We start from the raw sequence: 27,949 nt of genomic DNA on the forward strand, positions 1-27,949 counted from the left end.
CATCACCCTGAACACTTACCCTCCATAGCGTACTTCATATCTTGTGCAAACATGTTCCACATGACTTCAGCGCTGATCTTGCCCACATTGAGTTCCTGGGGAAACCTGAAGGAGACATCACAGTGCTCAGGACTAAATCCAGCTCCATATTCAGTAATGGTGCTGTATTATTTAACAAGACAGCCCAGGCTCTTTCTTGTGTAACTCCATCAGTGCTTTCACAGCATGTTTTCAGCTGCCAGCAGAGAGAAATCCACCACAGAGAGAATATGAAATTATCAAGATACTATTATTCTCAGTTTTCTTCCTCCAAAAAAAGCTATGAGTTTATTTAAATTTGTACTAAAATATTAAAAATACACAACCAGCAAAGCTGCAGGAGTTATTTTATGAACATAAAATAAGGGACTGCTGCAAGCACAGTTACATAATACAGTTGATACTGTTTGATTTCCTAGACATTGTGCCCTCTTTGGATTTTGTGCTGAAAGGATGCTATTTGTGTCTCATAACAACTTCTGTTTCCCTTTTTGTTCCTTTTTTTGTTCCATCACACCCACCACCCATTAAATAATAAAGCCTTTCATAGACTAGTCAGTCCTTACAAGAATCTTTGGACTCAGACGAAAAGAATTATGCATCGTGTAGACTGCCTTTCATAGACTAGCCTTGATATTTCAGCATTGCCTGTGTATAATAACTACGTAGAGTCAGACAAATCTTATAAGCACACACTCACTGATTAAGGCAAGGAGTGTACGAGTTTTTGTCCTCCTCTATGATGGACACAATAAGGGTGATGAGTTTCGACCAGAAGTCCAGGTTCTTGACGCTGGGACCCTGCTCATCTGGAGGGACAGCTTTTGACTGAAATGAGAAAGGTTTCTTTCACTGTAAAGGCCCTAAAACTGCAACAGCAGCATCTGTACACAAAAACAGAGGCACACTCACAGGGTCTGTCTGATATTCCCTGTTGTAGAGGTCATGGCAGTTGTTGAAAATGTATTCGTAGGTGGAGTTGAGACAGGCTTTTACACAATCCTTAACCACCTGACTTGCCCTTGGGGGACTCTGCAGCTCCTGGACCTGAAAACAAATATTAAAGAGCATATTGCTGAACTGAAAAGACCTCAAAGCATTTACCAGGCACACACAGCATCATCAGGAGGGTTTTCTCACTGGGAATTTAACCGTAAACTCACTGAGCTGCATAAATGGCACCCGTGTACAGTAGCAGCCACACAAAAATGATCACACGCACACATATTACAGTGCTTCATGCTAATAGCTTAAGTTGGGTTATGTAGGGTTATGCTGATGAGGCTGATTCTCAGTTTGTGCCACAGGCTGCTTCTAGAAAGTACTGACATTTTTCTAATGTGTTTAGAAGGAAAAAAAGAGAAAAGAAGAAAGAAAAGAAAAGAAAATTCTTACCTTCATCCTAAAAAAAGTGATACTAGTCAAAAGGTCAACAGTAGACTTGAGGTCTTGCAGTCTTTCGGGACTGCTGGCAGGGAAGTTATTCTGAAAACGCAAACAGAACTAATTAAAAAATATAACTTATATAATGTTATATATAATATTATGTCGAAGTAGCTTAAAAGCATGCTATTTCTTATTTAAACGATGCATGCACTCAGAAAATCAGGAGCAAGAGACTGACAAACAGGGACACTTGTGATACTATGTAAGCTGCGTGTAATTAAGAATGAAATTGTTTAGCACATTTTCTAAAAGAAATAAGAGAAGTAATTACCCGATACATGGACAAGTCAATTCTCAGGGAGTTGTGCAGCTGATCCAGCAGTTTGACAAACCTCTCCTTCTACAAAGGAAAAGATGCAGAAAAAAAATGAAAGAACGTAACACGACTGGAGGATTATTTGCAACCATTTGACTAAACAAAGTTAAGATGGATCTGATGACATTCAGCTCATTACAAGTTTAACAAAGTAGGCAGCGACACATTTAACGTCCTTTTTTAGGGTGTTTAAGCGAGATGCTATCTTATTTCTCATAGGATTTTAAAATTATCATATAATTCCTCTTACACTATACACTCACTGGCCACTTTGTTAGGTACACCTGTTCAATTGCCTGTTAACCCAAATATCTAATCAGCCAATACTACTGGGATTTTCCCACACAACCATCTCCAGGGTGTACAGAGAATGGTATAAAAGCAGTTTTCCGGATGAAAACACCTTACTGATCCCAGAAGTTGGAGGGGAATGAGCAGCCCGCTTTGAGTTGATAGGAAGGCCACAGTGACTCAAATAAACAAATGTTCCACAGAAAAGCATGTCTGAAAACACAACATGTTGAGCCTCGAAGCAGATGGGCTGCGGCAGCAGAAGATCACATCGGGTGGCTCTCCTGTCAGCTACGAACAGGAAACTGAAACTACAGTTCACACAAACTCACCAAAATTGGACAATCAGAGGCTGAAAAAACACTGTCTGGTCTGATGAGACCTTATTTCTGCTGCAACATTCAGATGGTAGTGTCAGAATTTGGTGTAAACAACATGAAAGCATGGATCCAACCTGCCTTTATCAATGGTTCGGGCTGTTGGTGGAGGTGTAATGGTGTGGGTGACATTCTCTTGGTACACTCTGGCGTCCTCCTGCCAACTGAATTTCATTTAAACACCACAGCCTATCCAAGTACTGTTGCTCAGCATAACTATCCTTTTCTAACTGCGCACCGTGTCGCAAAGCTCAGATCATCTCAAACTGGTTTCTTAACATGATAATGAGTTCTCTGCACTCAGATGGCTTCCACAGTCAACAGATAGCATCATTATTATGTATGGACCAAAATCTCTGAGGAATGTTGCCAGTACACTGCTGAATTTGTGCCATGACAAATTAAAGCAGTTCCGAAGGCAGAACGATATCAAAACTGGTGCTAGCAAGGTGTACCTAATAAATTGTCCCATGTGCGTATAGTCACATATAAGAAAGGACAAACTCTTTCAGGGACTCACTCCAAAGTTTGATGCAGCAAATCTGTCTGAGGCTGAAACATTGTTGGAGGACTGGGTAGTGTGGGCGTAGTAAGCATTGATGTTGGCAAGTAGTGTGCTCATCACGGCTGGCACTCCTGGGCACATGTACTTCGATGACAAGCAGGCAAAGTGGCTGTGGGGTGGATGTGGCAAAAAGGCAAAGATTTAGTACATTTACTTCTCATCTCATATTCCTGCATTGCACGGTAAGAAAATACACTGTGTGGTCAAGATTTAGATGCACTGTGTGCTTCATGAAACCATTTATTAGCACGTCAGCACTTCACGTTTCAAACATTTACATTTGGCTCTCGTGGATCTGTTTGGGATACTAACGTCATGGCCTGGTAGATGGACTCCACTCCGTATCTCATGGCAAACTCATCAACGATCTCCTGAGCCGTTTCATCAAAGTACACCTTCCAGGCATCATCTCCTTTGGCGTCAGGAATCTTTACCACACCGCCGTTTTGCTCCTCAGTTGTGTACTGGAACAAATGCTGAACACATACAAAGAGGAAGTAAGGGCGATTTTATGTACTAAGCTATAAAAATGTTTACATTATCACTGGCAGTTAAATAGCAATTAGCAGGATAAAATGATAGTATTAGACCTAAATGTGCCCATTTATGTCTGTGTAAACTGACTGGATCTGATATAATAAATAATTAAAATATTCCAAAAAGACCTCCTAAGACCTGAACTCTTCCACGGCATGCATTTTTAATTTCTCTTTGATATTTGGTCATATTGGGGCCCAATGAATGTAAAAACAAAGAATTACCAGATTTTTTTTTTAACCTTATTTTTGTTTTTAAGAAAAATAAGAGCCACATATGAGGATATTCGTTTAAAATTTTGATAGAACAGTAGCAGTATAATGTCCTCGTAAGTGGATATCAGGCCCTTGTAGAGCAAAATTGAGTATTTTGGTCTAAATAACCCAAAATGTGATGTCTGCATATGTGGACGCCAGGTCCTAGGAGGTTAAAGGATTTCCACCACATGTTTGTGCAGACTGACCTCATGCAGACAGGTGTACTGGACATGGTAAGGAGCCACCGTCTCCTCTCCTTTGATCTCCACACTTATGTGCATCCGAATTGCTCCAGACACAGCAGACTTATCTGTTCTCTTGTCTGTCACGAGAAAGCAAGAAATGTCCCCTTAGTTGGCTAAAATTTCTCCTATCTACAACAGACAAGCACTTCAATTATCTGTTATTTCTTACTGACTTGTTGATCTTCTCATTCATCTCTAACACACTATCCCCTTTTCAGCCTCTTCTCCTGTCCCACAAAAACTCACCTAGGTTGTACCAGACGTCCATCTCCCCGCTCAGAGTGCGGACTTCGATGATGGTTTGACCCAGGAAGTCATCGCTCTCACGTTTGAACCTCTGTTTCACACGAGACTTGATGTCATCGTCTTCATCCCACACACGGACCTTGATGCGGTCAGATGAGTTGTGGCATTCACTGGATGAAGAAGGGGGACAAACGGGTGGAAAACATAAAAAGTTGACAACTGTAATACAGAAAGGGTGGGGGAAATTAGTCCAAATAAACTACAACTACTGCGTGGGCCTTAGACATAAAAACAAACCATAAAAATTTAATTTTCAACAACTTTTAATAAGATATCATTTGCATTTGAAACTTTTATGATAGGCTTTCTAGTGAACTCACAAGTGGAAGCTCTCTTCCCACACAGGGTTGAGGTTACCATAGATGGTCTTTGTCCTCTTCTTGGTTTTTCCAACTTGAACAGTTACATAAGGGTCGCTGGAGCCTGTTTTGTCTTTAGCCTGAAGGCCCTGGGCACACACCACTGAGCAAGAGGCGAGAGACAAAGGTAAATGTATAAAAACATCTTTTCAACTCTCTTACAAAAGAAAGAAAAAGAGAAAACAGCTTCTGAAAATAAAAATCAAACTTGCATCTATGGGCTTTACATCTCCAAACATGTATCCTTCAACAATTATTTCAGGTAAATATATAAATGTATATTCAATTGTACCTGTGATGCTGATTTTAGCTGACCATTTGGAGGTCCCATCAAGCACACTTTGCTTGATCTGTTTCATTTGCATGCCATGCGTTGCTTTGTCGAGGGCAAACACTTCCTGGATTAGCTCAAAGATCTCTGGCTTATTCCTCTCTCTGATCTTCATGCGATCCTTTAGGACCATGATGATGTTCTGGGTCCGGTCCTCTGCGCCATGCTTGGAGCTCTTCTCTGCAGCTCCTGAATAGACAGGAAAAAAAATGAATGAAGGGATGCACAACGAATAGCTGATAGTGGGAATATGTTGGGAAGGGAATATATCTGAGTCACTGCAATATATTTCCTTAAAACTGGGCACCAAGTTAAGATAGCATCAGATCAATTTAGAAAGACATTTCTTGGCCAGGAGTCAAACCCCTAAATTCCCTCAAACAATGACAGAGACTGACTCCACTTAACCATTGATCTACTCGGGAAAAACAAGATAGTCAAGTAACTGTAAAAAGATCAACAAATGTTTCCAGGATCAAGATCTTATAAGAATCTTTGGACTCAGAAGAAATGAATTATGCATCGCCTAGACTGACTCTAAGATGAGGATGGGAACTGGATAAGTCACTCTTTGTGAAACTAAATTAGACAAAGCAGTATGGATGCAAAGCCTATGGGGAGAAGGGAGAGCAAAAAAGGGCAGGGGTATGACAGCACATTACTCAGGAGATAAATTGGAAAGGAAGAGGGAGGAGAATGTGAGAGTGGACAGAGGACAAGAATAATGGGATGTCAATCGGGCAGAAGGATACACAGGAGGAGCTAAAACAGTTTGGGTGTGTGCAGATGCGCAATAGAAAGATGTGTATGTTTTATGCCTGTCCGCACGAGTGCCAAAATCTGTGTGGCCTTACTCTGCAGACAGTCGGCATTCAGCAGATCCTGGCACTTTTCGTGGCATTTGACACCGCACTCTGAGCAGCGCATGCCTTGACGTGCGATGCCCCAGAGTAGTCCCTCACATTCATAGCAATAGGTGGGAGTGGTGGCTGTCCACACCTCAAAGTTGTGTGGTGTAGTGGAGGAGATGGGGTAGATCAGAGCCTGCAGGGTCTTTTTATAAACATGAATCTTCTGCAAGTGCCACACAGAAAAGAAACATATGTTTAAGTCCAGCTATTTATTAAATTCTGAAGGTCCTGAAAAAAAAACTGACAAAGAAACATGTGGAGGAAAACCCACCAGCTCCTCATTGCCGAGAGTAGTGGAGGCCATGGCTGAGGTGATTCCAGCTTTACGTGAATTCTGCACCAGAGACTGAGGAGGAGACGGCAAACAAAAAAAATGTTTTCAAGTGTGGAGCAACTGCATAGATCCTAATATTTGATTTCTTTGATGAATAAAATACACTTACCATCGCCTAAAGATATCAGGCAATGATTAAACACAGGAGCAGAGTGGAAGGAGACAAAAACAGATGTGAGCAAAGTTAGGGATATTAAAACAGTGAGCTATCAGAATCTAAATGATCTGTGTGTGTACAAGTATGTTTCCTGAACTCTTATTTACTGCTATGCAGCATTTATCAGCAAACAAAGCACAGCAATCAAACTGGCTACAGGTGGAGTAAATTTACTTTTGATTATAAAAACAGGTGAACTAGAAAAGTAGAAGTTCAATCATGCATAAGGTAAGAGGAAGAAAAACTAACTACAACGCAAAATAAAAGACAGTAAATCAATGACAGAGGAAAGATCGTAGACAGAAATCAATTGTGTCTACACAAAAAGGATTCTTAGTGTGGGGTTTATTACATGTGTGTGTCCGCGTGTTTGTGCACGTGTGTGTGTTAATGTTCTCACCAGATCTCTGACTAGAGGAATGGCTTTTCTCTTGCGAAGGTCGGGCATGCTGTCAATACTGTATAGTGCACCTCCCATTCTGTAAGTTGAACAATAAACAGTAAAATATTTATGCATATACTCATCAGTATTTATATTTTTATAATCAAAATGCTTTACTATAAACTTGAGATTTGGAACAAAGAGGGTGATGGATTTATCTCAGTCCTTTTTAATGCTCAGTCAAGGACTTCTCAAGGACTTGATTGGGGAGTTTAATTACAGCGGCTGCTTTGTATAAAATAGTGGGCATGACACTCCACACACCTAGCATTAACTGCTGGGTTTCTATTTGGCTAACGTAGCATTTCTTCAGCATGAAGCTTCAGTTGAGCTCTGACGTCTCCCTCATCTACAAACGACCTGCCAGCCAAGTCGGGGCACCCCAGAGCTGTTCAGTGCTGACTGGCTTAATGCCACAAGCTGAACGAGCCTCGATAAAACAGAACGAAACATTTCTGGGCTAAAAAAAAAGGATTGTCAAGCTAAAACACTAAAGGATTCTTTCACCAATGAACTGAGGATAACTTTAATTGTACTTGAGGTGCATACTTCCCAAGTAATTAAATGGAATTTTAATGTACTTTACTTGAAATGACAAAATAATTACCTACAAATACTTAAAGGGTAAATTTACTAGAATAACAGGGCTAACACATCAGGAAACAAAGAAACAATTATATTGTGAGTACATTTAAGTAGTGTGTAAGAAAATTTACAGGAAAAGAGATAAATTATTCTGTTAGTAATTTTTATTACTGCATAAATTTTTGGTAATTTTGTGGAAAAATAAACAATATTTGCCAATGTACTGTACATTTCAGGGTTCAGACAGTGTTAATGTTATGGAGTGGCTTCACTTTAATGTCTAGGTATTTCAAAGGAAAGGAAACAGTTATTACCTGTAAAAAGTTATATAATATTTCAAATTTCTCATGTACTTTGTAAAATTGCTGATATATTATTTGACCTAACTGAAACACTGTCTGATGTAATGTCATGTAAGAGAACATAAACGACTCACCCTCCTTTACCAAACCACAGCGAGTTGGACGTCTCTCCTCGAGCCTGAGAGAGAAAGAGGAGGAATGTCAAAGAAGAAAAAAGACATCTGAAGTTTGTCCCTACAGGGTTTTCTTTTCCTTTAATATGCTGCATGAATACAGCTGCATCACCATAATGAAAGTTATCTGATTATGAAAGTGCTCAATTAAACTCTTCACATTTAAACCCCATCCCATTTTGAATTATTGTATCACTGTTTGAAGGAGGGCGGGTCAGAGAAATTACAGAGTTAGTGTGCTCTTTGTACAGCTGTGAAACAAAGATAATGGCGTTTACAAAGGCATTTACTCTATAGGCAGCAGAATTTAGAACCAAAAGAACCACTTAGTCAGTAAATTACTATGGATTATGGAGCTATGCAAAGTACTCTTATTTATGTAAACGTTCAATTCAAAGGTGTTTCTGGAAAGCCAATTAATTTATGTCACATATGCAAACTGCTCAGCTCTTGAAAGATACAACTAAAAAAGGTCAAATTGTTGTGAAAAATGAATGAACGAAGCGAAGGTGTCTGTTTATATAGATATGCAGCAGGACGCATTTCCTTCTGTCTTTCAAGCAACACGTTCAGGCTGTACCTACCTGTCAGCATGCTCCAATGATGGCCGAGCAAAGTGCATGTGAGTGTCACTATGGCAATGACATGAAACTGGAAAGAAAACAAAGCGGGTTGGCACAAACAAACAAAAAAAATCAAAATAAAGAGAGGGGAAGGAAGCCAAATGTACAAAAACATAATGCAACACACATCAAAATAAACATTGAAGCAAGTGATTATTTCTCTGCACAACTGAATTCAAACGCAATGAACAGCAACATAATATATAAATAAAATATGCAAGTGAAAACCGACCAAGCAAAACTTAATGTATCTGGCTAGGCCATGCAGTTCTTGTCAAGCAGTGGTGTGGAGCTGCACCCAGGCTAAAATATGAAGTTTGCTCCCTGCCAAGTATTTTTATTTTTAAGGAAGCCAAAAAGGTATCAATTATAGAATATGAAACACATTAAGTCTGCATAAAACACTATCAAAACAGAACTCAAGAAGTTAGTGTATGTACCCTGCCTCTGCACATAAATAATGGATAGCGCATACATATTTCAGAGACCTGGTAGACACTTTAGAGTCCCTGGAACTGAGGTGTATTTTTGATATCACTGGGTGGAGCTGAATCAGGCACACAGCTCAGTTGAGTGGACTGTTGCAGTGAGGCTGGAAGGGTGTGGCTCGGTCAGAGCTGAGACTGGGAGTAAATGGTGCACTTACCTCCCGGAGTTGTTCTAAGACCTTGTTGTAGAGTCTGTGCCAGTTCTCTTTGGCTCTAACTGCTGGATCAACTGGCTCTTTGGGCTCCTCTGTTACTGGAGGACTAAAAGAAAAAACAACAACATTTTTTGACTTTTTTCAGCTGAAGAAAAGTTGTTTTCAGCTGAAAAGATCTTTGTGAAAACAACTTTTCAGCTCTGATTTTTTTTTGTTGATTCAGTGAATTGATCTTATTTCCATTCAACCTTCAATCCTACCTCTCAGGTGGCATCTCTTTTTCCTCATCTGGGGTCACGGGTCTGCTTTCTTCAAAATTCTCCTCTTTCTGCTCAATGGGAATCATCTCTTCATTCTGTGCGGGAGGGGTTCTGGCCTCCTTCTCCAGCATTGTTTCCTGCTCTAGCCATGGTTCCTCCTCAACCATGGGAGCCTGGTCTTCAAATGACATTGACTGGGTCGCCAGATCATTGAGATTAGATGGGGTTTGCTCAGATGAAGGGCCCATTGCTTTGGAAGGGGGCTGGGATGCAGCAGGGGCTGAGTTAGCCAAAGTGGCTGGGTGAGATGGAGGGACAGAGTTAGCTGCAGCAGAATGGTTTTGCTGAGATACAGCTGAAGGTGAAGGGTGAGACTGAGCTGGCTGGGCTGTGGGGACAGAAGACAGGAAACTGGAAGCCAATCCTGTGACAGCAGCTGTTAGAGGTTTGGCCATGGAGAAGAAGGACGTGGCAGAAGGAGCTGGCTGCGGCTGGGGTTGTGTTTGGGTCTGGGGTTGTTTGGGCGGTTGGGCTGTTTGTTGACCAGAAGGGGACTGTGTTGTTGGTGCCATACCAGCAGAATGAGCCTGGTTGGACTGGTTAGAGGGTTGAGCAGGAGGCTGCTGTTGGTGCAGGGAGTTTTGCTTCTCTAGAGGGGGCCTGGAGTTGGGTACATCAAGTGCTGGAGGGGCAGTTGAGGTTGGAGTGGGAGTGAAGGGAGGTTCCATGTCCTCACTGAGGGTCCCATCCAAATTGTACAAATCCTCATCATCATACATCATCTCCTCATCCTCATAGAGGCCTTCCTCTTCTCCTTCATATAACAGTCCTCCGTCATCCTCCTCATACAGAGCAGCCTCTTCTCCTCCATCTTTGCTGTAGCCACCTTCATCGCTGTACGCCCCCTGAGTCTCATCAGGGTCCCAGTCTGGAGAGCCTTTACTATAGCTAACGGAGGAGTGACAGGAATGGTAGGAGTCATTCTCATCGTAAAGGTCCCTCTCCCCGTACTCACCACCGTAGTCTTCCTCGCTCAGCTGACTGCTGCACCGGCTGAGCTCTGCAGATGATGCATAGCTCCCAGTGGGACTGGAGGGAGGAGAAGAGAAGAGAAGAGAAGAGAAGAGAAGAGAAGAGAAGAGAAGAGAAGAGAAGAGAAGAGAAGAGAAGAGAAGAGAAGAGAAGAGAAAAATATAAAAATGCAAGACAGCATTGCCTGGAGAGTACCCAAGGTACTAAGAAAAGGTTGACAGTTTTATAATAAACATACATACACTATAATTTATGCTATTATTACATGTATATTAGTGAGTATCTAGGCATATGTAGAATAAATGGTTTACCATCCCTCTATGAACTATTATCTTAAAAATGCTTATAGAGCACTATATTAGAGCCCTTTATGGCTGATACACTGCTAGACAGCTCAACAAAATACCTTTTCTACATGTCTTGAGGCCGCCTGAAATAATGCTGATGGCTAATCAATGAAAAGCACCAGGGATACAAGAGTACCAGACAAGTAGCAAGAAATAGAGCAGAACAGAAAGGTATGAGGCCCCGAGAAAGCTGACCAAGGAAAAATGAAAAAAGCATCAAGAAATGCAACAAATGGGGAAAACTTATTCATGCTATTTGATGAATGGGGTTATTAAAAACAAAATAGAGGCACAGAGAAGAAAAAGGATGAATGAGGGAGAGGCAGACGGGGTAGAGAGATGGGATGGTGAGCACGGTGACAAAACAAAAGTGCAGAGAGGGAGCGAGTGCAGAGAGCTGAGAGGAAGAGATGAAGAAGGATGTGCGGGGATGTGAGGAGGTTGCCCTGTCCAATACACTCACAGAGACAGCTAATCTTATGTGCAGTATTGACCATGAGATTGCCACCTGAATAATTCATAAAGCAGAGTGTGGATGAATGTATATTTTCATTCTAACTCTGTGGAAGATATGTAAATGTTGAGAGGTCTAACAGTGTTGTAAACAACTCTGAAACAGATGCAGCTTTTTGTCTGAAAAAACCAATGAAAGGCTTGCATGTGCACCAAAGAGACTGAACATTTTCATTAACTGTACTGAGTCATTAACAGGACTTTCTGACTTGTCACAGCAGGAAAAACACAGGCGGACATGAATTAATGAATGATTCATGAATGATTCATGGCTGATTTCCACTTAGGTGCCAGGTATTGTTCATGCAGGCCATTATCATATTGTCGTGGCTTATTGAGGCACCTGGAAAAATACTTTTTTTTTTAATATCCCCTGTGTCTTTTCTTACTATAGAAGATCAAAACGTCTGCGACAAAATTGGTTATAGCTGAACTAAACATCACATCTAATCTGCCAGCCATGGTACTGTTGGGACAGACACACCTACACCAAAGCAGAAACACACCTGACAGTCCTCTGATGGTGGTAGTCGAGGTCATGGCTGTTGCCAGAGCGAGGGTAAGAGAAGCTTCTGGAGTTGCGGTGCTGGTGGCTGATAGGATACTGGTGGACAGAGGCGTTGGGTTGGGATGTGCTGTAGTAGGGAGGGGGGATGCTGTTACTGGTTTCACTGCGGTAGTCGCTGTCTCTGTCGTCCACAGCACTATCTGGGTCTTCATCTACAGAGGAGCACACACATTCATAGCAAGAAAAAAAAAAACTTCACAATTTGCTATAGCCGGAAGAAGAAATTCAGAATAATTTACCATGAAAATAATGAAACCGTCATGTGGTATAGAGATAAGAGGCTCTAATCAGCACTAAACCAATTTTTTACACTATGGTAATTACAGATAATAAAGATGAGCCGCTGAACCCCAGCTACACCCATAAACTGCAGGCCATTCAAAGTGAAGTGAAACATGAAGCACACGACGAATATCAGCATGTTCCCTCTCACCCTCCCGTCATAGCCGAATGTAAATCTATGCCGCTTGCTGAGGGGACGCTTTACTTTTCTGTGGTGTCCATAGATTGGATTAGATTAAAAATCCCAGAGGGAAGTGATGACCGACTTGAACAGTGCTGAAGCAGTCGAAAGAGAAACCAGCTATCTATTAATCATTCATCATTATCCATCATCTTTTGCACTCTGAAAGCCACTGATGGAGGCAGCCGCTGCACCGCTCGCACCTTCATCTTCATCCGCCTGGGCATGTAAAAACACTAATTAAAGGCATCAAACTTCATGTCCCCCACGTGTGCCCCCCGTCTCTCTCTCTCTTTGCCTGTTTCTCCCCTCTCCATCAGCTCAGCATCCATCATCACACCCCACTCCCTGCTTTTTCCTTTTTTTAAAATCTGAGTGAAGAGAGATGAATCGCTGCAGTTGTGTGGGTGAGTCTGAAAGGCACTTATATAACACCATCTGCTAATCACAGTGAGAGAGAAAGCGATAGTCAGGAAGGAAGCGAGACAAAGGAGACTTTTTGTGTAGATTTGAATGTCCGGACAATGAGATGCTGATTTTTTTTTTCTTTCAATCACTGTATAAAATAAATAAATAAAATAGTAACTAATGTTAAAAGTTTAGTTCATCGAAATTACTTGAAATAATATGTAAACTTTGTCATTGAAGTCATTTTTGTTTACCAGCATGGCCGTAAACAAAGGTCTGTTTATTACCTGCAGTAACAAGTAACACTGCTACTGGAAGTAGATATTTGTTTGTACTGCTGTGACTACCACATATGGAATTTAATATAGCCTCACAGCTTTCAGAGGTGGCTGAAATCACAATCACTCCAACACAGTTCACCCGATATACAACTACACGAAAACGACCTCAAATTGAAGCTCAAAGTCAGCGCTCCATTGATCATATTGCTTGATTTCAAATCTAATGATGGATTGCAGAGTCAAAGCAATTTAGAAAGTGTGAGTGTATGTACACTTACTTTGTTGGTCTCCCCACAGACTCCAGTTACCTGCAGGGAAACAGGAGGATGTCAGTATTGATTATGAATTATACCGGTGTTAAAACGTAAACATGATTCCGTGCCATTAAACACTTCAAATTTCCAAGATGGAGGTGGTGAATGGAAAGCCTTTCCAGACAGCTGGCTCAGCAAGCCTTGCAGACGGAGTTAATGGTCGAAACACAGAGGATTCTGGAGGAGCTCGCCTCTGGATATCTAACGCTATCGATCTCTTTACAGTGCAGATATCCGGGCCCTTTTCCCCATCTTATGCTCAACAACCCTCGTGTGGTTATATGCACCATGCACATGCTGATCTTAAACTAATTACATCTCTGAAGCTAGACACATAATTCTCCTGTTAAGCACAAACTGATTTGTAAAAACAGCGACGGGTTACTTACAGCACTGGGTTCCTGGCACACGCAGAGGGCGTTCCTGTTCCTCCTGGTATGAATACTGGAGCCGAGACCGTGAGGATAATTGAAAAATAATGAAACAGAAGTGGAGAAAATGTTGGATTTCATCTCATAAACTGAAAAATATTCCCCCAATTAATCATGTTGGCTTGTTCCTAAAAAGTACGGATGTGCCGTAGGGCTATTAAATCAAACTGGGTAACAGCTTACATCTTGGTCCCTCATGGCATTGAGCTGCTCCAGTTTTTTGGCCCAGTACCGTGCTTCATCCTCTGGGATATCTGCAAACAACCAGTGAGAAAGGCTCACTTACAAACACAGCAAAAACAGAGCTTCTCCTAAATAAGCACTTAAAATAGTTTTTCACAGGACTGTCTGCATAAGAACTGTTTTGTTCTATGTCACAAATGAAAGGCGACCCAAATGAAGACAAAGTATTGTATAACAAGCCATCCGTAAATATTATTGAGATTGGAAACTTTGGTCTAACTAGGATACAGTGACATTGAAAATTGCCCTCCTCCACTTACAGGTCTAAAGCCAAGTACCTATAAATAGGTCAGGTCCACAAACTGTGGAGTCAGGTGTGCAATATTGACTACAGGAAGGGGAAACAGCATGAAAATGACACCTAATCAATGCTAAGTGGAACACAGCTTGATCACCGAGAAAAGAAGAGCACAAACACTGCCCTCCATGACACACATCTGCACACGACGTCCTCTCAAACATAGAATTGAAAAGTAGGTCAGCTTAATTAATCAGTCAGAAATTATTGGTCCTCATTTATCACTGTTTGCTGTGAAAATGTACCAACAGACATAATTTATTTGCTCCATATCCCCCCGGTTGCCAACAGGATTGATGACTTCCTGTAATTTCAAATTCTCATTTTTTTCCCACCAACTGACAGTTTCTGGTTTTGATGTGAATATTGATTTCTCACCTAGAGGCAGTTCGAAGCGCGTATCGAGTAAAACCAGGTGGAGGGTGGGATCTTTGGTGCCACAGATCTCATTATCAGCCATGATGACCTGAGAGTCCAGCGTGAGCCACTCCCCTGGACCTTCCTGCATTACACAAACATAAAACTGAGTGAAGAGTCCTCAACCACCACTTGACAGCTATTTCTAAAGTTGTGATCGTGGTTAGTGTCAAACCTCATTGGACTGCCGGATGCTGTGAAGTGGAATCCACACAGTGCCAACCATGGTGTCCCAGATTAATCCTTTGTTCCACACCTCTACTGTCAGACCCAGGTCTAGGCGGTTAATTTCACTGTGAAGACAAAGAAAATTCAAGTCCAAAATCCAGACAAAGAGTTTGACTATTGCATGCGTCTATAGACTTTAAGAGTATTAAAGAGACTAATGCTGTACTATTTCATTAGGAACATATGATTAGCTTATAAAATGCAAAACATTGTAACAGATTAAAAAAAAACCTGTGTTAGTAGATTAAATGGCACAGTTGTGTAACTATAAATTAGGACACTTTCACATTGTTTCACATATCAGTGTCAAATAAAATATTTTTCCTGCGTAACCACTTTTTTAAAGGTATGCCTGATATACTTGAGCATCACACAGATGCTGCTGATTTGCCAGCTGCACACAGATGATGTAAATCTCCTGTTCCACCATATCCCAAAGGTGAAGAGAGACCTAGTGACTGTGCAGGTCACTGAAGGACAGTGAACTCACTGTCATGTTCAAGAAACCAGTTTGAGATGATTTGAGTTTTACAACATTGTGTGTTATCCTGCTGGAAGCAGCCATCAGAGGATGGGTATACAATGCTCAGTTGGTACTAACGGACCCAAAACTGTGCTAATAAAATATGCCCCACACCATTGCGCTACTATCATGAGCCTAAACTGAAATTGAGACTATTACAGCACAAGGCAACATTTTTCCAATTTTCTGTTGTCGGGTTTTGACGAGCTTGTGTGAATCAGCTTTTTTCTTTTTAGGATCATTCTCTGCAAACCCTATAGATGCTTGTGTGGGAAAATCCCAGTAGATCAGCAGTTTGTGAAATAGTCACACCAGCCCTTCTGACACCAACAGACCACTTTCATGCCACTTTCACACTTTCAAAGTCTCTTAAGTCACCTTTCTCACCCATTCTCGTGCTCAGTTTGAACATCAGCAGGTCATATTGATCATGTCTACATGCCTCAGTGTATTGAGTTACTGCCATGTGATGGGCTGATTCAATATTTGTGTCAATAAGCAGTTCAGCAGGTGTACTGAATAAAGCAGCCAGTGAGTGTAGGTCTACAATTTATACTTACTATAAGTCTATTTTGCCATGAACACTTAAGAATTTTTAAATTCTAGTGTACTGGATGACTTTTGCTTTGTTTTACATGTAGTTTTACTTAAGTAATGAATCTGAATACTTTCCCCACATTAAACAAACACAAGTAATTACTTTTGGGCTCCGCTATGACAAATTTAAAACATGTTCCTTTGGGATGTGAGCATGAACCATAAAACATTTACAAGACAGCAGGACAGAAAAAAAGAGTGAGAGTGAGGCATAAAAAGGGGGAGGGAGGGTAAGAATGTGATGAAGGCAGTGGAGGAGGTGATTGTATCGCATGCCTGGAGGGAGAAATCGGGAACTTTAATTAAGAAATGGAGGGAGTGGATTTCCCATCTCGGTGGTGACTCCTTTTAAGAAAAGTGCCTGTTTGATTCATGGTGGTGACTGAGGGGGCACAGTCATTTAAAGACGGTTTGAGTGGGGGCATGAGGCGCTCTCTGCAGCCCAAACATTACATAACGCAGCTTCACTGATGCAACCCCAGCACACCACTCAACGCCTCCGACCATCATACAGATGCACAGGACGCCGCAGTAATCCTGCCTGCTGCATCCCACATGCTAAGTGATTCTCACCATTTATCACCCATATGCTGCCACTCTGTCAGTACCACACTGGATCACTCTATATGAAAAATACTCAGTGTTGTGTAATATTTTATTGGCTGAAACCACCAATTACATCCTAAGTAAAATAAGACAAAACAAACTAATTTTAAAGTGAATAAAGATTGTTAAAGCAAGCTGTGAATATGAGGGGTGCTGGGGTGACTATAAAATACAGAGAGGATGAGGAGGAGAGGCTGAAAAAATGAATAACAAGGATTTGTGTTTAGAGGAAATGACAGAGAAGAGGAGAGGAGAGAGGGGCTGGGAAGGAGCCAAGGTTGAGAATAAGGATGAGATGGGCAGAAGTATCGAGGGAGAGCAGATGAAAAAGAGCATGAGGCAGTTGTAGGCAGAGAGGAAGAGATATTTGAAACAATACAGGGATAAAGGGCACTTGGGATGGACTGAAAAACTGGAGAGGGCCGGAGAAAAGCTGAGATTAAAAAAGAAAAACATCATGAAAGCACTCAAGTAGCTGGAGTTGAGAGTGTGATGGGAGGATGGAAAGAGAATGCAGTTAGAGAGAGGAGAGTACAGAAGGAGAAAGAGAGGAAGCTTTGTCAGAAGATGACAAAGGACTCACAACATGAAGTCTTGCTCCCAGCTGGGCAGGTTGCCCCTGACAGCGATGGTTGTGCTCTTCACATTTTGTACTTTTAGAGTCACGTAAGTGTTGAACTTCTCTGTTGAGGAGAAAGGGAAGAAGAAATAGGTGTTTTAAAATGGAAAACAATAAGGTAGTCTCCCTCTCTTCAACTGTATTCCTACACAATAACAGATTTCCTGTCCCTCTATTCTTTGACTTTACAATGTGTGCTCAGTCTTTTTAAAGACTTATATCTCTGCCCCTGCACCTCATGTTACTTCCAGGATCCCAGGTCTTACCTTGGGGTCCATCCAGCTTGGCTTTCTTCACTGTGAAAACACAGAGAGGGACACAGTGACACACAGGAACACCATCTGTTGCCATGCTAATGTGTCTTCTGTTTTTAGCTTTTGCACTGAAATCGGACAACACGGGGATGCTTGCGATGCACAAGAAATGACAGTGTGAGTTTTAGTAAAACACACATAACATGAAATCACAACAAATTACTGCATAAATTAATCGCATTATTAGATTAAGAAAAAAATAGCCTCGCATACTGACGACTGCACAGCAAACATCCACATTTTACACAAATAGCTCAAGTCTTGACTCAGGGAAGCTAAATTTTAATGATCCAGACTTGAACTCGGTGCTTATAAGTTCCAGCCGAGTTGGCAATGAAAAACACGGGTGTCCTGCTGAGTTTCATCAGTGTGGGATACAGAAACGGCAAATACAACGCATCTACATGCTAATACACGGACGGGATAGAGCTCAGATGTCAGTCTCATTTTAGTTCATGGGTTAGAGCAGTAACACTACAGCATATTAACCCATAAAATGCATCCTATTAATTTCAGTTCCTTTTAGTCTGAGAAAGAACACATGCAGAAAACACTTAATGAGCTTTCCAATTACACAACAATGAGCAGCCTCAGACAAATGATATTCTATCAATTTTTTTAAATACATTTAGTAAGTCATTTTTAATTCCTTTCCCATTTAGTTTTACTTTGTTGTTTTTATTTTCACTACTTTTCTGCTCTAAGAATTTTACTTCAGCCTAAAAGGCAGTGCTTTTGTTGCTGAGCTGCAACTCTACAGAATCTGATGCGACAGAAATCAAGCACGACGGTGTTGCTTCTGAGTCATCACGCACCAAGTTAAATCAGTAAGGTGTATTCACTAAAAACACTGTGTTGCCCAATGATAGCTGTGGCTCAGGAGACAGAGCGGGTCGTCTACTGATCAGAAGGATGGTGGTTCTATGCCCAGCTTCTCTAGTCTGCACGTCCAAATACCCTTGGGCAAAATACTGAACCACAAGCTACCCCTGGTGCATCAATCGGAGTGTGAGTGTTAGGTAAAATGGGCTTGTATATGGTCCTGATACAGGGACTTGCAGGGTGGAAAGGGTTAAACTGAAACCCAAACTAGAATTTTATTAATTGTGTTTATTCAATTTTATTAATTCCCCAGTAGCAGACACAGTGCACATATAAAGCAAGTGATTTAATTATGAAGTCCTTAACATAATGCAGGAGCTCAGTTATATGGCTTGATTGTGGTTTATTGTACAAGCTTTCAAAGGGAACATTTCCACCTTCACCACGTGTGATTTTTCAGTATACAGTTAAAGCCCAGGCTCTCCTCTCTCTCTCTCTCTCTCTCTCTCTCTGCAGCACCTTTTTACCAGCCCTGACGTAACGCCCATACATTTTTAATGCTCCACTACCCACTCGCTCTCCTCCATGCAGATCCCCACACTACATGTGTGTGCACATGTTAATAAAACGCCTCGCTAGATTATGCAACCAGATCTTTAAAACAAAAACTATTTTAACACCAATTCACAAATTACTTCACAATACTCTCCACAGGCTTGTCCACACAGAAACCAACCACCATAAAATAAAAACTGCTCTGAGTCAGCAGAGCACTTTCATTTATTTTTATTTTTTGTATGTTTCTATTTCTCGCTTCTTTCGTGCCGCACACAAAAACTCAAGTGGCACGCTGTTACATCAGCAGGTGTGTACGCTTGCTCGCACACACCTGCAGCAATGAGAGTAATGTTAAGATCCACCACCATTCTTATTGCTAAACACAAATAAATATCCAAACAATGGGTTATCATATTTGCAATAACATTGATTTTTTTTTTTGTTTTGCCCTGACACTCTGCTTCCTTTTGATGTCTGTAAAAGACAACCGAAAATGAAATTTTTGATTCAATGTTACATCTTCACATTGTTTGGGAAGACCCCATCAGAGCCTGCCTCCTGCTGTGTTTTAATGTCAACACTAACACGGCCCTGGAAAAGCAGCAGTATGTAAAAGAAGGATCAATAAAAAGTGAATTGGATTTTCAGTGGCAGAAAGCTAAAGCTTAATGATAGCATGCAATCATAAATCTCTCTGACAGTGAGCGTTATGATGAGAAATACTCTGCAAACAACATTTCATCACAGCTGCACGCCAACTCAGCTGTCACCACAATAAATACATTTTTTATTTATTTATTTATTTATTTTTTGGTATGTATCTCTGATATGCCAGCAGTTTTCATCATGTGAGCTGAGTTCAGCCATCCAGTGACAGAAACGAGGGATGACATGACTCAGACAGACAGTGCTTTATACTGAAGCATCACATATACATGAGATCTGCAGCAGCCCCTGCAGTTGCTGATAGTGTCAGTCCCTGATTTAGTGTCCAAATCGAGAGGACAGGGAGAATAAGTGGACTTCAGAGTACAGTATGTGGGCTATCTGCTGGAAAAGAAGCCAAGTTTTTCAGAGTTAATCTGTATCAGTGTCTGAATTCTGCTTGGTCGGCAGATGCGCCAAAGAAATGCTGCCTATTTGAGAGGCATGAAGTACTGTGGAGGCCAGAAATAGCTCCAGTCAGGTAAGCATGAATGATGTAAGCGGAACAGAAAAAGGGCCCGCTGCCAAGTCTCGTAGACTACAACACTGACAGCCGCAGCCAGTGTTTATGAATGAATAACGCTCAGCGTCTTAATGACACTTGGGACTGACTCAGAGCAGGAACACTCAGTGGGTGGACCCGGTGGGACAAGATGTGGTGGGCTGGCATCCATAATGGGCCTGCCATATCAAAGGTGACTTCACGAACCACTTAACTTCTCTTTTGTCTTTATGCTGCCACTAACACACATTTGACAGCTGCCTAGAGCTCACCTACACTGTATGTCTACACTACAGCCCAACCCTTGATCTGTTTTAGAGGCTGTATTAGTCACAGCTTTAGAGAATTGATATAAAAGTCAATAGTCAAGTAAAAATTACAAATATTCAGTAGTGCACTTGTGCATGTAGGCTCATCTAGGCTTTCTTTAAACGTCACCTTTAAGTTATGTAAAAAGGAGAAAGCAGGTACCCATTAAATTATTATGGAATGACTTTAAACTGAAAGCTTCAGTTTCATTTCATGTTTCATGGCATCTTAAAGACCAGAGCAATGTAGATGAATAATTACAAGACACTGAGAGCCCTGGCTGGAACTTTCTTAGAGGACAACTTGCTATTCAACACCAATTTTGCTTAAATTCCATCTATTGACTACAGTTTTTAAACAGTTTTGGGTTTTTTGAGGTGGCAAGTTTTTGCTGATTCAGCCCCAATCTATCATCAAATTATGCCAAAAACGCACTTGAGAACAACCGCGTGTCTCGCTGTAAAATCTCCCCCCGCCTCTCTCATCCTCTCCTCGTGTGCGTTCACCGCGCCCTGGATGTGAAGCTGGAGGTTCCAGCTTATGAGCAATCACAGCAGATGCTTATTCATCGCGCGGAGAGGCAACAGTATCAGCATCAGGTGCTTTCGGGGAGTCTGGTGGGAGGAGGTGACGCATCGCTTGAGGGAAAACGCGCAGAAGTGACGCGCACCTCCAGACTACAGCCAGTATTCCCTCACGGTGAACGGAGGAGGAGGAGGCGAGGGGTGCGGCAGCGGCAGGGGCTTTTCCTCGTCCTCCTCCTCCTCCTCCTCTTTGGACTGCCCACGCATGAATGAATGAAGTGGATGACACACACGGAGGCTTACACCGGGCAACCGCAACAGTGCGAGCCGGGAGAAGATGCAGCGGTTCTCCCCGGGCTTACAGAAAGTCAAAGAGCCCGTTCATGCTTTCTACTACAAACAGTCACAACTGCTCTTTTTTCATGTCAGACACACGTGAGCACAGACAGCGCTGAACAAACACACACGGTGCTGCTGAAAGTATCCCAGTGGTGTTCCCCACGCAATAAACGGGCTGTTTCTGCTCTGAGATTTAATGACTATTCAGCACAATAGCTCGGGACACACACACGCATACACATACACACTTTTGCTGGGAGCTGATAGCCCGCAGGCTCTGTCAGACAGCTGGTGCAGTTAGTGATACTTCAATAACATGAAACAGGCAGGCTTTCACGGCCTCTTTCATTTCCCCTCTTACCTCCCACACACAGCAGGGACATCTCTGGTAGCGGTGTTGAGCGTCCCCGGCTGTCCTCTACTCAGACTCCGTGATTTGTTTGGTCAGTCCGTCCGTTTAAAAAAAATAAAAATAAAAAAGCCCCGTTAAAAACCGTCACCGTAAAAGGTAACGGAAACAAATCAGCACCATCTCGGAAGCGTGTCGTCTCCTCCTCTGCGGGGCTGTTGCTCTTTTGGCAGGACAAGAAAGACACACAGAAGTAAATTCCTCGCCCCCCCCTCCTCTGCATTGCCTCAGCTCTCCTCCGCCGCCGCTGCTCCTCCTGCGCGCACAGCCATCTTGTTTCAGCAGCAGCACCCTCCGCGCGAGGACAGCTCCCCCGCGCCGTGCCGCCCTGACGTCACGGGTGATGAGTAGCAGCCAGAAGGGGAGGCGGGAAGGTGGGGTAATTAATAATATCGTTTTGGCTGATGTAATGTACTCAATGAACAATATGGCGACCAGGAATTTCCATTCACTGCTTCAGAGAGAAAGTTGTCCAGTATTTTTCTCAGTTCACATCCAAGGCTGGATCAGGTGGTAACATCAACATCAGGTGGCGCTTTCATTTAGCAAGTTAGCATCCGTGGTCTTTTTTTCTTCTTCTTCTTTTTAAGTCATGCATATGGAAAATACACCCAGTGATGAAGTAAATAATCTAATCCCATCCAATAGCACTTAACCCTTTAACTTAGCCCTCTTTTCGGTGTGTTGATAGGGGTTTCACAGCAGATCCACTATCATGTTCAGAAATCAGTCTGAAAATAGAGTTTTACTGTATAACTGTCAGTTAGTGCAGCCCCCAAAAAGCATCACTCCAGTATCCGCTGAAAATATTCAGGAGGTCATCCACTTGTCCACAGAACTTCGTACCCTCATGGTAAAAAAAGAAAGTGCACCCTATCCAACCTAAGCTTTTACACATCAGGAAGTACTAAAAAATTATCTAGTCTGTAAGTTAGCTAAATACTACCTGAGATGATCAACAATAACATCAATATTTAAAGAAAGAAGAAGCAGGTTGTGAGAATCTATGCACACTGTAAATATCAACACTACACCGAGTTCTTTTGATTCCTCAGAGGCATCCGATGGAAGACAAAACACTGCTCAGTAGACCATTTAACACTTTATTACTCTTTCACATTACTTCTAGAAGGGAGATGCGTCCTGCATGACACGCTGCCGTGGATCTCAAAATGCTGGTGTGCCCCTAACAGTTTTATTACAGAAGCTACTACTATTATACTACCATTCTAGTCTAAACAACAGTGTCTCAGTAACTTTCCACTAGAGATGGTCCCCTCTTATCTACATTTTCCAAGGCAAGCGTGAGTGAGAGTCTGCAGCTTTCTACTCCCCAAGGACACATGGTCTCATGCCTTTATTTTTCAGGGCTGCGTCCACTTAATACTACACTATATAACTTTATAACACTTATTATTAATAAAAAGCATACCATTATTGAGGCACAGCAAATTATTTAATTCCAACAACATAGAAGCCTCATAGAAGCCTTTGAGAAGCAATAACTTGGAGTAATCATTGTCTGTATGACTCTATCAGTCTCTCCCATCCTTGTGGAGGAAACTTGGCCCACTCTTCTTTACGGCGTTGTTGCGGTTCGTTGACGTTTGCAGGAATTTGATAGTGCTCTTAACATCCCACTGCAGGTTTTCAGTCAGGTTGAGGTCTGGATTTTGACTGAGCTGTAACCCAGTGAGTTTACACGACTCAGTAATGCACTACAACATGTTATTGTTAATTGGGATTTATCATTACTCTGTTAATCACTGAGTTGATCAAAAATAAATCAATAATAAAAGATAAATACTATAAATATAAGAATAAAACCCAAAGAGTATATTTAACACCCCTACTGGTTAGGAAGGAACAAGCCCCGCCTTCCCCTGCTCTGTACGGTCACGTGCTCAGACACAGAGAGAGACGGAGGTGCACGAGACCATCACTGATTTTCACCGCCAAGCTTTTCGCTGGAAAATAACTATTAACTTGATAAATTGAGCAAATATCCATACCGGAGATCTGCATGGACCTTGGAGAAACGGACCTGATTTATTGTGAACATTTCGGACCTTGAAACCATCGCGGTGAGTCAGAAGCTGTTAAGCTAACCTTGAAGCTAAAAAGCTAACAAGAAGTTAACAGGGAATATAATGGCCCAATTTCAATGTTGTAGATCTGCGCGGGAGCGGATGAAGTGGACAAGATCCTCTCTGAGAGTTGAACAAGATCCTCTCTGAGAGTTGAACATTAGAAGTGTGCTGGTGAGTTAAACTGGGACTGGGCGAATCAGGCTAATTGAAAAGCTAACTAGCCTAATGCTCATAGCTGTAGCTGACCACGTTTTCACTGTGGGAGAACACACGGGGTTTCTCACTGAGTTCAGCCATTTTGAGCACTCAGCTTGTGTGCTGATGATGTTCTAGTATTACTTGTTGAATATTAAATGCACTAAAATTAGATGATGGAATAAGTTAATGTTGATCTTAAAGGTTATGAATCTATTTTATTTTGTTACATTTGATGCTCGAGTGGCACTGGATAGATGTCCGTGTGTATTCTTACTGTGCTGATACGTTACCACATACTGTAAAACTACAGCCTGTGGGTTTTTGTATATTCTTTTGGTAATTTTATTCTGTACATTGAGTGTAAATAATATATTGCTTCATTGCTATGCAGTGTAAAGCAATGCTCCTGTAATTCAGTTAAAGGGCAATACTGTAAAAAAATAATCTACCATAGTTTATGGTTTATTTCTGATTTCTGATAGAAATGTGCACCTTGACGATAGAATAAGCTGATTGTGATTTAAAGATTGCATTCATGATTAAGATGCACTGTATAGACTATAGTTAGAAATTAGAATTAATGTTTTGTGCTTGTTTTGTTATAGCACTTACATTATTTACATATGGCCATGTATATCATTAGAGTGTGAACTGAATTAGTAATAGTCCTGTTGTTTACAGGCTAGGTTTTTTTTATGGGATCGTGAGACCTGGATCTCTTCCTGACGAGGAAGATGGCGAGCCTTTCCCTTTGAACCGAACCGAACCACAGCCATTCTGAGTTGGCCCAGAAGGGCAGGTTGCTCTTCTCTCACGAACAATTGCAACAGTGCGGTAGGACGAAATCGCACCAATCACAAACTTTTGACCTGTTGGATTTGACTTGACTGAACACTGACTATTAAGCCGGCAAGACTGACATATCTGAGCTCAGATAGGATTCTGACTGTTATTATTATTGCTGTCACTGTATTTTATTTTATGTTTTCATTCCTGTTCATAAAATGCTGTTAAATTGTTGCTAAATAGTTTAATACAATTCATAGCAACTTTACCTGTGGCTCCAGTCATTCTTCTCCACGCAACTCCCTTTATCCCTCCTGCGAATCTAGCTATTGGCCCATTCTCTCCATCTTACTTTAATTTCCCCTACCCTATCCTGTACTTGGCTACAGAAAGTGGCGAGCCAGCCAGGAGGGTTTGCAGAGTTGTTAGTCCACCCAAAATTTAATAAAACGATTAAGAGTGCCTGGAGCTTCACAGTGACTTGTATTTTTTTCTACTGGTACTTTTACGTGTCCTAACCATGGAAGTTGTGAAAACAGAGAATGTTAAAGTTCAAAATGCTGTCTTGGTCAGTGGTTTAACTAACACAGACATTGATAAAGAAATAATTGAGTTCTTAGAAGCTTTCGGTCCTGTCAGTAGGCAGATTAAGCTACCAACTGGTGGTCAGATTATTGTGGAATTTCAACATGAGGCTACTGCTAAAGAACTAGAGAAAAGATATTTGCCTTATGACAGACCTTGCACTGTGAAACCTGAAGTTGTCTATCACGTTCGAGACCTAGCCAGTGCGTATAGCATTGAAACCAGCGCATCAGCTACTGTAACTTACCTGTCACAGCTTAAAGATGTGGCAGCACGAAGCAACCGATCGTTTAAAGACCTTTTGATGGATGAACTAGCTAAAATTGGGGAGTCATTGGGAGGGGATGTCCACACAGTTGAGCCTTCCACTGAACAAGAGCCAGTGCCCCACAGTGATGAGGCCCTACCTTCTTCTCCTTTAACACCCAATAGCAACCATGTAAGTGCCTTGAATACTCACCCACCGGCAGAGGCTGAGAAACAAACCCCTCAGATTCCCACCAACCTTTTAAGCACACCTGAAGTGCAGCGGGTTATTGTAGAGCACATTGTTAAAAGCAGTGAAGTCATTCCCCCACCAAACTCGCAATACAGACTGAAACCTTTTTCAGGGAGAGTTCCACATCCTCCTTTCGAAACTGACTATGACACTTGGCGCAGCAGCGTAGAGTTTTGCTTGACTGATCCCTCGCTCACCGAAACTCAAGTTGTGCGAAAGATTGTTGAAAGTCTTTCATCCCCTGCAGCGGACCTGGTGAAAGCTCTTGGTCCAAAAGCAAACCCCAAAACTTACCTTGAACATCTTGATTCTGCCTATGCAACTGTAGAGGACGGTGACGAACTCTTTGCTCGCTTCTTAAACACCAATCAGAATGGAGGTGAAAAACCCTCACATTACCTGCAAAGATTGCACACAGTGCTAAACCTAGTCATAAAGAGAGACGGAATTGCTTCTAGTGACATCAATAAACAGCTCCTGAGACAGTTTTGTAGAGGGTGTTGGGACAGCTCATTGATTGCAAACCTTCAACTTGAACAAAAGAAAGACGACCCACCTCATTTTGCCGAGCTACTCCTCCACCTACGCACCGAGGAGGACAAACAGGCAAGTAAAGCAACCCGCATGAAACAACATTTGGGGATCCAAAAGACTCGTGTTTATTCTAACGTGCAAACCACACGCTCTCAAGGTAGGAACGATTATGAGCATGAAATGGACAGCAATTCGTCTGACCTCCAGAAGCAAATTGCTGACCTCAGGTCTCAAATCGCACAGCTCAGAGCTGATAAAACAGAGAAAAGATCGCAGAAACTTCAAAAGGAAGCAAAAAGGAACCCAAGTACCAAAACTCAGAACAAGCCGGGACAGATACCACAAATTGCTGCAGTGTCAGCCAAACCCAAACCTGGATACTGTTTCAAGTGTGGAGAAGATGGTCATATCGCTTCCAGCTGTAGTAATGATCCCAACCCAGCATTAGTAGCAGCTAAAAGGAATGCCCTCAGACAGAAGCAGCGAGAATGGGAAATATCCAGACCAGTTGATGAGTCATTTAATTTAAACTAGAAGGAGCCCCTGTCGCGGGACAGATGGGTGCTAAATCTGAACCAAGTCCCACTGAGAAAAAGACAACAAAAGCCCAATGTGAAACAGCTAATGTTCACTCAGTGCCTAAACTTCCCAAAAGACTTGTGGGTAGAAAATGCACAGCCAGAGTTGTTATCAATGGCGTTGAATGTAGTTGCTTGCTCGACTCAGGCTCTCAAGTAACCACTATTGCCAAATCCTTCTATCAAGAACACTTACCTGATCATCCTATAAAACCCATCAGTGATCTCCTAGAGGTCGAAGGTGCGAATGGTCAGACAGTCCCTTACTTGGGATACATTGAGACGAGTATCATGTTCCCCAAAGATCTCGATCAGTCAGAGCTTGAACTATCTACTCTTGCCTTAGTTGTCCCTGACATTCGCTCAAACTCAGACACACCTCTACTAATTGGCACAAATACACTTGACCCCTTATATGAGCATCTTTGTGAGAACACCTTACCTGACTTTAAGGTACTCCCTTATGGATACCAACAAGTGCTAAAGACATTAGCATCCAGAAAAAGACAAAGTGACAGTGGCAAGATCGGCTTGGTAAAACTTCAAAGTAGAACCCAAGAAGTCCTTCCTGCAAATCAAAAGCTACTAGTGGAAGGTTTTATGCATGCTAGCCACGCTAAGCCTGAACAGTGTGCACTTATTGAACAGCCCACTACCGGCTCCCTACCTGGTGGTGTGTTTGTAGATTGTTGCCTTATATCTCTGCCAAAGCACGGACCTTATAAAGTTCCTGTGTTGCTGAGAAACGAGACTAACCATGACATTACATTGCCCACTAACTGTGTAATTGCTGAGCTAGTTGCCCCTGAC

The 27,949-nt window shown here is 42.0% G+C and overlaps 1 protein-coding gene across 1 annotated transcript in view; it reads right to left on the reverse strand.

Moving 5' to 3' along the window:
* The window catches only part of LOC101482480 (protein unc-13 homolog A), a 30,177-nt gene extending 7,985 nt beyond the window's left edge, over positions 1-22,192 (reverse strand). Inside the window, exons 1-26 of the mRNA XM_076876543.1 lie at positions 21,822-22,192; positions 17,654-17,683; positions 17,352-17,451; positions 14,990-15,107; positions 14,776-14,899; positions 14,040-14,110; positions 13,815-13,869; positions 13,390-13,419; positions 11,898-12,111; positions 9,500-10,588; positions 9,243-9,345; positions 7,935-7,978; positions 6,872-6,950; positions 6,252-6,326; positions 5,924-6,143; positions 5,031-5,258; positions 4,700-4,841; positions 4,320-4,489; positions 4,035-4,150; positions 3,347-3,510; positions 2,990-3,143; positions 1,757-1,825; positions 1,435-1,524; positions 952-1,086; positions 740-867; positions 20-105 (exon numbers count right to left, since the gene is read on the reverse strand). Coding sequence (XP_076732658.1) covers positions 20-105; positions 740-867; positions 952-1,086; positions 1,435-1,524; positions 1,757-1,825; positions 2,990-3,143; positions 3,347-3,510; positions 4,035-4,150; positions 4,320-4,489; positions 4,700-4,841; positions 5,031-5,258; positions 5,924-6,143; positions 6,252-6,326; positions 6,872-6,950; positions 7,935-7,978; positions 9,243-9,345; positions 9,500-10,588; positions 11,898-12,111; positions 13,390-13,419; positions 13,815-13,869; positions 14,040-14,110; positions 14,776-14,899; positions 14,990-15,107; positions 17,352-17,451; positions 17,654-17,683; positions 21,822-21,843 — 3,856 coding nt within the window. The 5' untranslated portion in view covers positions 21,844-22,192. The remainder of the gene's footprint in view (positions 1-19; positions 106-739; positions 868-951; positions 1,087-1,434; positions 1,525-1,756; positions 1,826-2,989; positions 3,144-3,346; positions 3,511-4,034; positions 4,151-4,319; positions 4,490-4,699; positions 4,842-5,030; positions 5,259-5,923; positions 6,144-6,251; positions 6,327-6,871; positions 6,951-7,934; positions 7,979-9,242; positions 9,346-9,499; positions 10,589-11,897; positions 12,112-13,389; positions 13,420-13,814; positions 13,870-14,039; positions 14,111-14,775; positions 14,900-14,989; positions 15,108-17,351; positions 17,452-17,653; positions 17,684-21,821) is intronic.
* Positions 22,193-27,949: the final 5,757 nt, after the last annotated feature.

Source organism: Maylandia zebra, linkage group LG18 (assembly GCF_041146795.1).
Source record: "Maylandia zebra isolate NMK-2024a linkage group LG18, Mzebra_GT3a, whole genome shotgun sequence".
Lineage (NCBI taxonomy): Eukaryota > Metazoa > Chordata > Actinopteri > Cichliformes > Cichlidae > Maylandia > Maylandia zebra.